We start from the raw sequence: 13204 nt of genomic DNA on the forward strand, positions 1-13204 counted from the left end.
GCCTTGGTGCTGAGTGAGGAAGGCACTGTGATTTGGACCGGCCTCGGTTTTGGTTCCGGCTCTGCGGACGGCCCTCGGGCAGCTCACTGCGTATAAACGGGACTTAAACAACTTCCTGTCGAGGCGGTGGTGGAATCCGTGTCCGTGGCCACAGAGCTCATAACAGCCCAGGCACAGTCAGGCATGACCGTCGCTGCTGCTTTCGTGAAGAGTGACGCAGACTCACAAGTGCAGCCTGGAGAACACATATTGAACCTGTGTCTTGATTATAAAGACTATTTCTTCCGTTAAATATCTGTTCGTGAGATCTGACCACGTGTATTAGGCCACAAAAGAAACCTTAAGAATTTCCAAAAAGCAGGAATAGTGCAGACAATGTGCATGGCAGGACCAGAAATGAATAACAGTGTCAGAAAACAGAACAGGCCGCACAACTAGGAATTTACTTTTTTTAAAAGCAATTATCTTCGATCTTGGGTCAAAGGAAAAATACAAAACAAAATTATAGTTTCCAAAAGCACAGAAGATGAAAATAACGGGCATCGGACCCCCAGGACACAGCTAAAGCCACGTTCAGAGAAGACTTCACAGTCGTAAGTCCCCGCACCGTCCTAACAGAGTCACAGCAGAGCAAGCGGCCAGCTAGATGGATGGCACGGTGACACGAAAGGGACTATAGACGAGCAGAAGAAAGCAGTTTGACAAAGATAAAAGAGAGGGCTTTCTCTGAGTTTGCAAACAAAAATATGAAAATGAAACCATAGATAAGAAGTGGCTTCCTTGTGGGGGGAAGGATCTGCTCACCTAATTAAGGGGGCCAAGTACAATCTAGAAGTGACCAGGCAGGAAACACTGTGGGAGGGAGGACAGGTGTGGTCCTGAGACTGTGCACATCTCTGCAAGTGCAGTAATGCTTGAATACCGCAGGCTTCTATTTCTAGGAAGATAGAACTTCTCAAACTGATTTGAGGAGTAAAAAGCTCGAGCAGACCGTCTCCGCAGAAGGAGTAACAAGAGGGTGCTACGAAGGTCCTGCCACGCCCCGTCGTTCCGGGCAGAGAATCTCTCCCGAGTGGAGGTGAAGGGACACCTTGCAGCTGTTTATGGAGCCAGCGTGACATTGATGTAGGCACCTACAGTGTACAGCGTTGTGACTGTGCTCAGGGCCACCAAAGCGCATACTTTATTTTTTTTCTTTAATTTTTTTTTTTAATGTTTATTTATTTTTGAGACAGAGAGAGAGCATGAATGGGGGAGGGGCAGAGACAGAGGGAGACACAGAATCGGAAACAGGCTCCAGGCTCCGAGCCATCAGCCCACAGCCCGACGCGGGGCTCGAACTCACGGACCGCGAGATCGTGACCTGAGCTGAAGTCGGACGTTCAACCGACTGAGCCACCCAGGCGCCCCAAGCAAAGCGCATATTTTAAATGTGGGTAAAATGGGGGCACCTGGGCGGCTCAGTCGGTTAAGCTTCCAACTTTGGCTCAGGTCATGATCTCATGGTTCACGAGTTTGAGCCCCACATCGGGCTCTGTGCCGACAGCTCGGGGCCTGGAGCCTGCTTCGGATTCTGTGCCTCCCTCTCTCTCTGCCCCTCCCCTGCTCACACTCTGCCTCTCTGTCTTTCTCAAAAATAAGTAAACGTTAAAATAATAATAATAATAAATGTGGGTAAACTGGTAAATTTTATGTTTTACACATGTCTGCACACACAAAGAACACTAAAAGGCTCACACAAAACAAGCAAAGCACATTACGTCCATACTTGTGAGCGTTTGGAAATAAGTCGGGAGAGCACAGAAAGGCTGCACAGCGCTGCCCAGTGGGTCCTTCCCCGGGTGAAGGCTTGGCTCAGCGTCCACCTTTAAAAAGCTGAGCCGTTACAGTAATAACGCTAACCAGTACAAGAAGGCGGGGGTCGATCTCACGAAGGAAGAAAACCGCTCAGTAACGGCACCAGTGGCTGCTTCTCTAACATTCAGACTGGTTTCCTGTCAGCCCAGAAGCCAGCAGCATACTAATGGGGAAACGCAAAAGCAAAAGTGAGCAGAGGAAGATGTCACTGTCACTGTCAGCTAACACAGTCAGAGGCTGGAATTAAAGGCACAAAAATTAGAAAAGTAGAGGCAAACCACCACGGTCCGCACACAGCTAGGACCGTATGCCTGAAAAACCCAGAGGCGTCCGTGAGATCCCGCTAATGAGAGAATTTATGAGACAGGAGACTTCAGATTAATACGCAGAAACCACGGGTTACAACCGGCGGAAGATACGTGCGCCCTGTTTGCAAGAGAGCCCTAAATCTGGGAATAAGCCCGACCCGAAGCATGAGAAACCCCCATGAAGGAAACTGGAAAACATTCCTGAAGAGCACAGAATTCAACGCGCACAAATGAAGACATAGGCAGTTTAATTACAGAAGGGTTGTTATCGTCAGTATGTCAGGGTTCCCTGAGTTGATTTAAACTGTAAGACGATCCCAATAAAACTACCAGCAAGCTTTTTTTCCCCCCTCTCTCTTTTCTGGAACTAGACAGACATACTTCCTACGGAGAAATAAATAGCACTCACCAGGGAAACTTTGACTAGGAAGAAGAACGGCAAGGATCTAATCGTCCCCGATGCCAAAACTAACGATGAAGCCCCAGTAATAAAGAGGGTTGTGGGGCTGGATTATGGACAGACAGGCTGACAAACGGGCACAACAGAAATGGACCTCAGCGCACACAAGGCATAGTGCATGGTCAAGTCAGCATCTCAGCTCAGCGGTAAAGACGATGCGTTCCCGGGGGCTCCTGGGTGGCTCAGTCGGTTAAGCGTCCGGCTCTCAGTTTCAGCTCAGGTCATGATCTCATGGTTTCATGAGTTCGAGCCCCGCATCGGGCTCTGCACTGACAGTGCGGAGCCTGCTTGAGATTCTCTCTCTCCCTCTTTCTCTGCCCCTCCCCTTCTCACACTGCCTCTGTGTCTCTCAAAATAAATAAAACTTAAAAAATATAATAAAAAAAAAAAGATGATGCATTCCTGAATTTTTGGCACTAGGGGAGCTCACTGTCTGCACATCCTGAACACCAGAATTGACTTTAAAGAGGTAAATTATTTAAATATAAAGAATGACACCACAAGAGCACTAGAAGAAAACCCAGGCAGATTCTAGCTTAACCTTGGAGTGATGAAAGCCTGTCCAGCTATAACTTAAAATGTAGCTATCTCTGAAAATTAATAGATTTGGTTGCATGAAAATAAAACATTTACATGGGGGGAGAAAAAAACACGAGCAAATTTTCAAACAGGCATCATTGGTGGGTCGCAGATACTTAAAACTCCTCTTCCAGGTGAAAGGCTAGCCTTCATAATATATAAAGAGCTCCTAGAAATCAAGAAAAACTCTCAACAGTCCAGTAGAGAAACAGTCAAAGAATGAACGTGAACCCACAGTTCCCATACAAATGGCCCTTACTTACACGGGACAGGCTCAGGTTTCTCCACGATGAGGAAAGTGCACAGTAGGGCTGCTCTGAATATGGGTTTTTCCACGTCTCAGATGGGCCAGCACTCAGGTGCTTTATGGCTGAGCTGTGAGGAAAGCGTGCCGAAACTGCACACACACCTACCCTGTGATGGGCCGTGTTGCTTCTGGGAACCCACAGCCTGGCCTGTGCGTGCATGAATGAGCCACGCTCTCCAAAGGGCTGTTCCACATTCGCCGTGAAGACAGAACTCTCCGTGTGGCAGGGCTGCGGCACGTGAAGAAGCGCAAGGTGCAGGGCACAGACGGTGGTCCCCGTGTCGAAGGAAGGGCTAGCTCCGTCTCCACGGTCCTCGGATTTCTTGCGCTTACACAGAGAAGCACCAGAAGAAATAAGCCAACGTGGCAGTTACCGCAGCGCGGAGGGGAGGCTTCAACTCGCATCGCGTTTAACGTTTATTTTCGTGTTACGTCCAAACATCATGCCAGTCCCTGCAGGGACCCAGCATGGAAGCGGACTTCCCCGTCTATGCCTTTCTGCAGCATTTTGAGTTTTGAACTTTTATTTATTTTTTATTATTATTTTTTTTAATGTTTATTCTTGAGACAGAGACAGAGGATGAACAGGGGAGGGGCAGAGAGAGAGAGGGAGACACAGAATCGGAAGCAACTCCAGGTTCTGAGCTGTCAGCACAGAGCCCGACGTGGGGCTCGAACCCGTGAACCGTGAGATCATGACCTGAGCTAAAGTCGGACGCTTAACAGACCGAGCCACCCAGGCGCCCCGAGTTTTGAACTCTTAAAGTACGTTTACAAAACGTGTGAGTTTCTCCAAGGGCACGGCGGGTCATGAGTCGCCGCGCCCACCGGTGCTCAGGACTGTCCTGCCTACAGTAGTCTGTCCATCTGTGTTCGGTTGTGCCGAAGGACAGACTGTAGTCTTCGTAGAGGAGGAGGAGGCCGGCTCTGCCAGAGGGTGCCCACAAGGAACAGCTGCCTCGCCTCTTACACTCACCCTCGCAGACCCCAGCCTTCCTGTTCTCTGCTCTGTCCCGTCCCTGTCCGCAGACCGCGTCTCCGCGTCTCACGTGAGGTGCGTGCTCACGTCCTTCTCTGCTGCTCTGCTTCTCTTCCTCCCCGCCCTGGCCCTCGTTTCAAAAATGTAATTCCCTAGGGGCGCCTGGGTGGCTCGGTGGGTTGAGCATCCGACTGGATTTCGGCTCCGGTCTTGATCCCAGGGCCGTCGTATCGAGCCCCGCGTCGGGCTCTGCGCTGACAGTGCGGAGCCTGCTTGGGATTCTCCCTCTCCCTCTCTCTGCCCCTCCCCTGCTGTGCTCACGCGCTCGCTCGCTCGCTTGCTCTCTCAAAAAATGTGTGTGTAACATACGTTTCCCTGAAGTGCTGAGAGGGAAGAAGCAGAACTGCGACAAGAGTTAAAAGCACATCGGGGTGGGTTTTGCGTGTGGCGGGCAGGGGCTGGCTTAGGAAAAACCATTTCGTATCCATGCCCTTTCCTCTCCCGCCTTGATATGTCACACTTGCGGCTTGATGGCGGGGGGGGGGGTGGGAGGGAGTCAGATGATACAAGGTTAGGGAGGCAGCTGCTGCGGGGCCGTCCGTTGCATTTGAGAGGCCTGTGTTCCTTCTTCTAGCGAGGTGCTTGGCCAGGGAACGGGTGTCCCGGCTCCCTGCCTGCGGTGTGGACGGAGGGCGGGACTGGGACAGCGAAGCCGGTGAAAGTCCGAGCGAGCTCAGAGCCGGTCGGTAGGCGTCTCCTGCCAAGGAGCGAACAGGCAGGTGGCCTTGTTGGCGGTTCCCCCTGGGGGACCCGCCCCATCAGAGCAGGTGCACGGAAGTGTGGCGCTGCGACACTGGCCTCCCTCCCGAATGAGTGGGATGTGAACCAGTGGCCTCGTGTTCCTCTCTGATGAGACAGGTTGAGGGAGCTTCCCCTGCAGACGCGTAGGCCTTGATCTGACTTGTCGAGCGCCTGGTTTAGAAACAGAAGGGGCCTTTGTTCTCAGACCCGGGCACCCGACCGCTGCCCCCAGGGACGCCGGTGCCGCTGGGCGGCTGTGAAAGAGCTGCCCTCCCCCAGGCCCTCTGCACTGAGTGTCTGCAGAGAGGACAGGGTGTTGATGCCTTTCTCCTTCTTCTGTCACAAACTTCATTCAGAGCGGCGGGCCCCTCAGCTTCCCTGGCTTCCCTGGCTCTTCAGGAGTTAGCCTGCTGACCTGAGTCCGGGGTGCCCCTGCCTCCTGACCGCCGACGCCTACCTGCTCAGCTCCCACGTAACGGGAGTCCAGCGGCCGCCTGATGGGTTTAGTACAGAGAGGCAGAAACACCTGATCATCAGAGCCCCCAGAAGCGGGCGGTGTGGAGGGGACGCAGGGCCGGGCGTGACGTCTACAGAGCTGGGAGGGGGCTGCACACGGCCGGGGGTGAGGGGCACACAGCTGGGGGGAGCACACGTCAGAAATTCTGTCCTCACTCTTCTGTGATGGCCTTTCACCTCCGGATGGAGCGTGCCATGTCTCTGTGCACGTGTTACCCCAGATCAGTTTTTCTGGAATCGATCCAGGAGCCTGTTCGGTGTCGCGGCCACGTTCCGAGGGTCACCGTCTCCAAGGATGGGGGCGTCCGTGATCTGTGTGTCTCTCCCGCTCGCGGATGCCGCTGGATGTGTTGTGTGTTTCCTTGGCCACTCCAGTAGTCGAGTGCGGGTTTCTAAGGTGGGGTCCCCCAGCTGGCGAGAGGGCATCCTGGCATGAGACCTAGGTCCTTGCCTCCCGTTCTGCCCTTTCCTCTCCTACGTGCAAACAGGAACTTTGTCCCACCTTCAGGCTTTCACCCGAAGCCGTGCAGATGTTATCCTCTACCCGAGTGTCTGGGGCTCGATCATCTGAGCCCCTTGACCAGCCAGCACGTACAAAATGCCCCCAAGCCCGCCAGCCTGGTGTGAAATCCGTGCTCGTGGGAACACTGATGCCGCCTCTGAGCCAGGCTCCCTCCTCCAGGATTCCAAGTCCTCAGCCCCGGGCGTCACTTGCAAGCCCCTTGCTCCCGGGCACCCGTCTTCCGTGTCCTCCGGGGCCCCGTCCTCCGTGGCCCGAGCACCCTCCACCTCTGTGGTCTTCCTACCCAACACGGGTGTGACTTCCGACCTAGAAGGTCAGCTTGGACCCCGCGCCCTGCCCTTTGGCTACGTGCTCCTGCCTCTCGACGGCTCTGCTGGTCTCAGAGGCGCCTCAAATGCAGTGGCCCCCAGACTGAGCTCCTCCTCCTAGCAGACCTGTCCACCGGCACCCGCCTCTTCGATCTTGCCGGGCGGGTGGGTCCCCTGGCCCCTCCTGCCCAGATCCCAGGGGAACAGCCTCCTCCTCCCGTGTCCGGGGTCGCCCCCATCTCCACCCCCTCTGCCCTTGCTGCGGGCGCCTCTCCTTCGGGTCCAGCTCACTCTCCATTGTGGTTCCCTCAAGACGCCAACCTGCAGACCCGCCACCTTGACCCTCCCAGGCCCCTCAGGCCTCCTCGGGGTCCCCGCGCGGCATCCGAAGCCCCGTGCCGTCTGCGTCCCACATCCCGAGGGATAGGCTCGCCTTCGCCTCCGTAACGACTCTGCAGAAGATCCCAGCTGCCCCTCGGCTTAGGCGCCCCCTCCTTCCCCTGAGCCCCCAAGTCCCCAGTGTCTCCCGGCCGTCACACGCACACGGTGGTCTCCTCCAGAAACCGGGAGCGGGGTGCGCGTCACGTCTCTGCGTCCGGGACCAAAGCAGCGCCCGGCACCAGCGGGTCCTCGGACGTGTGCTGAGCACGTGAACCCGCAGCCGTGCAGGTGCTTGTGGGTGCGGCGCGGCCCGAAGAGCCGGGGGAGCCGCGCCCCTGACCGTGCGCTTACCCCTGACTCCACGGCACTGCCTCAGCGCTCTTCCTGTGGCGTGAGGACTGGGCCTCTGCTCTGGGAAGCGCGGGCTGAAGTAGGAGCATGTGACACGAGTGACTCCCAGGGATCATTTTCCCAAAATCCCCAGGGAAGCTTCAGCAGGGGCTGGGGTCTGCGGCGACACCGGAGGGTTTCGAGCGCCGGGCGCCCCCCTCTCGGAAGGCGGGAGGAGGAGAACGCGGGAAGGGAGGGGGTGGGCAGGGGCGCAGAGGCGAGGGCGGCCTCCAGCGCCCCCTCCCGTTGGAGCGGCCGCGGGTGCGAGGGAGCGTGAGGTACGTCTGCGGGCACCATTCCGGCTCCTTTGCCGAGCGGACGTTGGTCGCGGGAGGAGAAAACTCCTAAGGCAGCCGACCCTGACCGCACGTCCGTCATTCGCCCGTGACAGGGAGCGAGAGGGCCCTTGCTGGCACGCGCACTCACGGTCTCTCCCTGTCTCTTTCTCTCCCCAGTCGTGCCAAGCTGACCTGGTGAAGGACAACGGTCACAAATACTTCCTGTCGGTCCTGGCGGACCCGTACATGCCAGTAAGGCTTCGTCCCCTCCCGGGACACCCTCGGGGTCCGTGTCGTCTGTCTCGCCGGCGTGTCACGCTCTGGGGTGGCCGTGGCCGGGGCTGCTCCCTGCGGGCGGGGGTGGGGGGGGGGCATGTCGGGGCGGGGGCGGGCGGCGTGCACCTGATGTCAGAGCCGCTCCCTCGGTGCGTCCGCGTAGGAGAGACGCGCGGCCTGGCCTGGTTGTTTCCGCTCCTCTGCCCCCCTGGCGCGTCTTCTCAGCACAGCAGGAGCCACTCTCCCTCGCACCCTGTCAGCCGCGTTAGATTAATGAGTAGATATGACAGCTCGTGTGCCTCGTGAAGGTTCTGGAACACGACGAGAGGCAGATGCGCCTTATGAATCAGGAAGGCAGGCAGGGGAGGAAAGAAGAGTGTGAACGTTGACGTTCCAGGTTAGCTTATTCCGTGAGACGCTTAACGGTAGGGACGTGCGTACACGGCACCCCACGGCTGCACCGTCCCCGACTTCTGGGCTCCGTCCCTGTAGCCCCCAGCACGGCGGAGGGAACCGGAGACGTCCCAAGTCCCCTCCTCGATGTCGCTTCATCTCGTGGGCGTGTTCCGAGTGTCAGCGCTCATCCCCACGGCTTTTCTAAGCTGAATGCTGGTTACAAGAAAAATCAGGAGACGTTAAAGGCTGGATCATTACAGAAAAGGCAGGTAATGCACGTGTGTCTCAACTCAAGTGTGGGAACAGCCTCATCCTTGCTGGTGCAAGCTGACACTTCATGTGAGGCCTGGAAACAGCCGTGTCCCTGCTTTTCGGGCAAGAATCCAGTCGACCAAAGGGACAAGGACACCCAAGCGGTGATCGTGGCCAAGCGGTGAGCCGAGCCGGCACACGTGGGCCCCGCTTCTTTGGCTGCAAACACGTTGATGCTTTGAACCCATAGTGACATTCGAAAGAAAGAACATTGCCACCATGCCAAAAACTGAAGTGAGAAGTCTGAGGGGAACCACAGCGGGAAGGGGGCGCTGACCCTGGGGTTCCCTGTGCACACGGACCCTGGTCTGCACCCAGGACGGGCCGAGCCGCAGCACCGTAACGGACCCCTGTGGATACGGGAGCATTCGAGGCTGCCCCCCCCACCCCCCACCTCTCACCCCCCATGGGAAGGGCTCAGCAAAGGGCCCCGTTTGTCTCTCCACGTCTGGGCCGAGGTCTCTGGGGCCCTGGAAGAAGCAGAACCAAAACCCTGCAAGGCGCTTGCACGGCCCGGAGCCCGCGAGACTCAGGCCAGAGGCACAAGCCGGCTCCTGACCCGCAGGACGGAGCACTGAGCGGAGTCAGCAAACAGGAAATTAGCAGCCAAGAACTGAACGTAATAGAGTTCTCTGGAAAAGACTATAAAATCCATAAGGGTAAGTATGTTTTAGACGATTCAGTGAAACAATTTGTTGCTTTAATTCGGTCCAGAAATACACCACTGGGTTGTTTCTTCAGAAGTACTTCTGCATCAGCTATAAGGAAATAATCTATTTTTTCCTTTTTACTCGTCCTCAAAAAGGACCGACTAGATTCTTTTAATCAATAGGCAGTTTTTTGCGGGGGTCTTGTAAGCGGAAGACGCAGACATTGCCGTCCAAAGCTCTGTGGATGAATCGAACGGTAGAATGGCACAGTCAGTGAGAGAATTCCTGGAGGAATCACCTGGAATGAAGCACATGAAGAGGACTCAGAGGCCTGCAAGGGGGGGGGGGGGGGGGGGGGGGGTCTCACTGCTGCCACCCTGAGGCCAGAGTGTGCACTCGGGACATGGAGAGAAGCAGGACGTGAACAGATCACGGCTGAGAATTTTCCCAGTTTGAAGAAAGGAATGAGTTCTCAGTGAAAGCACTGTGAGTCTTGAGAAGACTAAATAAAAACAAATCCACACAAAGGCCCGACCTAACAGAGGTAGAAAATATCAAAGGCAAAAGGGGAAAATCTTAAAAGTAAGCAGAACGAGAAGAGGGCTTTGCACAGGAGCTGAGAGTACCACGAGGAGGACTGACAGACACGGACGCTGGAGGAAAGCGACTGTCACCCCGGAACCCCCCACCTCCTCACGCACCATCCGGGACTCGGTGAAGCCAGCCCGTGGTCACAGACGCACAATTGGTCGCATTCGGACGCCCAGTGAAGGGCTTATGGAGCCCGTGCTTCAGGAAGATACCGAGCCCACGGGGGCGCAGAACACAGCACGGGGCTAAGGAATGGGCTAGCGTGCGGCCATCTACATAAGCACCAGCCGTGAACACAGGCCGTAGTCGCGAGTTCGAGGGGTTAAGACCGGAGGAGGAAGGTTGGAATCGGCAGCCTTGACTAATGCAAGGGCGAGAGCGAGAAAGATCGACCTCAGACTCTGCCCCAGGTGCATGTTAACAACATCAGGCACCACGACTCTGTTACGGACAGCAGACTGGTTCCCCAGCTAGCAGAGGCACAAGGGAAGGATGAGGACAGACCCACGCGACAGAAAGAAGGAAGCCGGGAACCGAGTCAGGGTGCTGGAGTCGCGCGTTTTCTGCCAGCGCACTGGGCGGTGGTGGGCATCGCGCCTCCACAGGCTCGGACGGGGTACAGGGTGAGCGGGACGCAGAGGGTCCCAGCAGGCCCGTCCCGCCCCGTCCTGCCCCTGTTGGGGAACAGCCATGCTAAGCGGCCAGCCCTGAGCCCTCAGACCCTCTTGCGGGGTTTTCTGTCCCGTGGACTCTGGTCAGAAGTCAGCAGCACTGGGTCTTGACCTGGAGCACCAAGCTTGTCACTAAGGTTCAGGACAGAGAGAGCCCTGCTGCGCCACGGGGACACGCAAACCCAGGCCAACCTGTGTTTTCCAGGCTGAGCATCGGACCATGACGGCTTTCATCCTGGCTGTGATCGTGAACAGTTACAACACAGGACAGGTAAGTGTCGCAGCCCCCGGAGCTGCCCTGTTTGGGAGCGGGGATGCTGGTCTGAGCGGCTGCTGAACCGGTCCCCCCAGAAGGGGGCACCACGGGACGCGGGGCCCTTCCTTTCCCCAGCCGGCCGTCCGCAGGGCACGTTGAAGGTGGTGGGTTTGGAGCAAGGAAACCTGGGCAAATGTGGCGGTGTGAGAGTTTCCCCAGGGAACGGGCTTGTGGCCGTGGCCGGCCCCTCCCCCTGCCCTGGGCCGCGGGTGAACACGGGTCGTGTGCCTTCTCGCAGGAAGCCTGCTTGCAGGGAAATCTGATCGCCATCTGCCTGGAGCAGCTCAACGACCCCCACCCGCTGCTGCGCCAGTGGGTGGCCATCTGCCTGGGGCGCATCTGGCAGAACTTTGACTCGGCCAGGTGGTGCGGCGTGAGGGACAGCGCGCACGAGAAGCTCTACAGCCTCCTCTCCGACCCCATCCCTGAGGTGAGCCCGCCGCGGCCCGTGCCCAGGCCAGCCGAGGCCAGGGTGCCGGCTGCCCGCCGGGCGCTGCACATGAAGGAAGGGGCCGGGTGGGGGTCAGACCGCAGCCGCCCTCTGTGACGTGACCGTGACCCGGCCCGGCCCGCAGGTGCGCTGCGCGGCGGTCTTCGCTCTCGGCACGTTTGTGGGCAACTCGGCGGAGAGGACCGACCACTCGACCACCATCGACCACAACGTGGCCATGATGCTGGCCCAGCTGATCAACGACGGGAGCCCCGTGGTCCGCAAGGTGCGTGGCCCCCGGGTCCGCAGGCAGCGGCAAAGCGCCTCGCGACCAGCGTCCCGCGGCGCTCAGGGATCGGAGCCCGTGGCCTCGGCCGCAGCTGTGAGCCCTCCGTCCCCAGGGGCGCACGTCCTTTAGAGAGCGGACCTTTAAATGCTTGTTTAATTCTCTGCAAAATACGTTTCTTCACCAGATACTCGTGTGTTTGCTTCATTTAAAGGCACTTAACAGGCTGCGCCTCCTGGCAGCTTGTAAGATAGGCTCCTTCCTGCCTGGGAGCATCACATACACACATCATGGCCACTAAAAGAGCAGTAGACACCCACAGACAGACGGAAAGGTTTGTGGAGTGTGTCCCCCTCCCCGCCCCCGTGTTTGTCAGCGGCGGAACGGAACACGTTCGCGACGGGGCGGCTCTGACTTGTCTGCGCACGTGCGCGAATGCCTCGGGTTTCCTCCGGAGACCTCGCGCCTCTGTCGGAAGCTGGCCCGGCACAGCCCGAGGTCCCCCCCCACTCCCCGCCGGCGGAGGCGCCACCGGGTACCCGCACGGCGGCTGGTGGCCTGGAGAAGACTGTCCCCTCGGCACGGGCGGTCTTCCCGGGCATCGTGTGTCCACCCGGCACCCGGTGTGGCTGAGGTCGCGGAACGGCAGGAGGGAGGCCGGGCGCCTTTCAGGACAGGGTGTGGCTTGGGGCTGTCCGCGCACGCGGACCCCCTGATTTTCTCGGGAGGGACGCAGTCTGGGCAAGCTTACTTCCGCCAGACTGGAGACACGGAAGGACGGGCTCCCTGAGACCCTGGCGGCGGGCCCTGTTTCGCTGCCCGCGCTCTCTCGATCGGAGGCACGCTTCCCGCAGCCCTGCCAGCCTCCTTGCTCCTACAGCAGATTGCCTCCCCTTGGACACCGCTGATCAGAGTGGCAAATTAGTGGTTTCTTTCATTGTCCACTGAGATCCCTCCTAAAGAAGGAAAGCTTGCTTTCTTCTTTCCAGAAATCTGAAATGTGAAAAGGAACGTTAATAAAAATTAAAACAACGTCCCCGTGAGCTTCCAGTATCTGGAGACTGGCCAGCACGCACCTGGGACTGCCGTGTTCTCGAGCACGGCCCCAGTGTGGGCCCTGGGGTCCCGTTCTTGCCTGAAGTCCACTCGGTGTCCCTTTTTTCTGGATACGAGAATGACCAGGTGTAGCCACGTCTCTCCTGAAGGTGCCTTGCTGACCGCCTTGCCTGGGGGGCTCCCCGCTGTGGCTGCGTCCCAGGGGCGCGGCTGCACATCAGAGCCCACCCCGCTAAGGAGTGCCTCATCTGGAGGCAGGGGACTTGCTCCTCCGTCCTGGGCTCAGCATGCAGGCTGTGCGTCCGAGGCCTCGGAGCACAGAGCGGGAGACGAGCCTGCCTCCAAGGGGCAGACGTGGGAAGCAGCAGTCATTCTAGAGACCTCATTGATGAGCAGGGCCGCAGAGGGGGGCCCGGAGCTCTCTCTGGAGCGCGTCAGCGTGATGCCTGCCCTGCCTCGTCGGGGAAGAGGAGTCAGGAAGGCTTCCGGAGGTGGGAGCTCACCCCTGGGTTAGGAGGGCTGAGCAGCCAGGA

General features: G+C 57.9%; 1 protein-coding gene across 4 annotated transcripts in view; it reads left to right on the forward strand.

Annotated features, from left to right (window-relative positions):
* The window catches only part of RPTOR (regulatory associated protein of MTOR complex 1), a 335760-nt gene that overhangs the window by 265602 nt on the left and 56954 nt on the right, over positions 1-13204 (forward strand). For all 4 annotated transcript variants that reach the window (XM_086685560.1, XM_086685561.1, XM_086685563.1 and 1 more), the window contains 4 exons: positions 7865-7939; positions 10789-10854; positions 11138-11329; positions 11475-11615. In XM_086685560.1, the coding sequence (XP_086541686.1) occupies positions 7865-7939; positions 10789-10854; positions 11138-11329; positions 11475-11615 (474 nt within the window). The remainder of the gene's footprint in view (positions 1-7864; positions 7940-10788; positions 10855-11137; positions 11330-11474; positions 11616-13204) is intronic.

The sequence above is a fragment of the Puma concolor genome, chromosome E1 (genome assembly GCF_028749965.1).
Source record: "Puma concolor isolate L17-30 chromosome E1, mPumCon1.1.hap2, whole genome shotgun sequence".
NCBI classification, from domain to species: domain Eukaryota; kingdom Metazoa; phylum Chordata; class Mammalia; order Carnivora; family Felidae; genus Puma; species Puma concolor.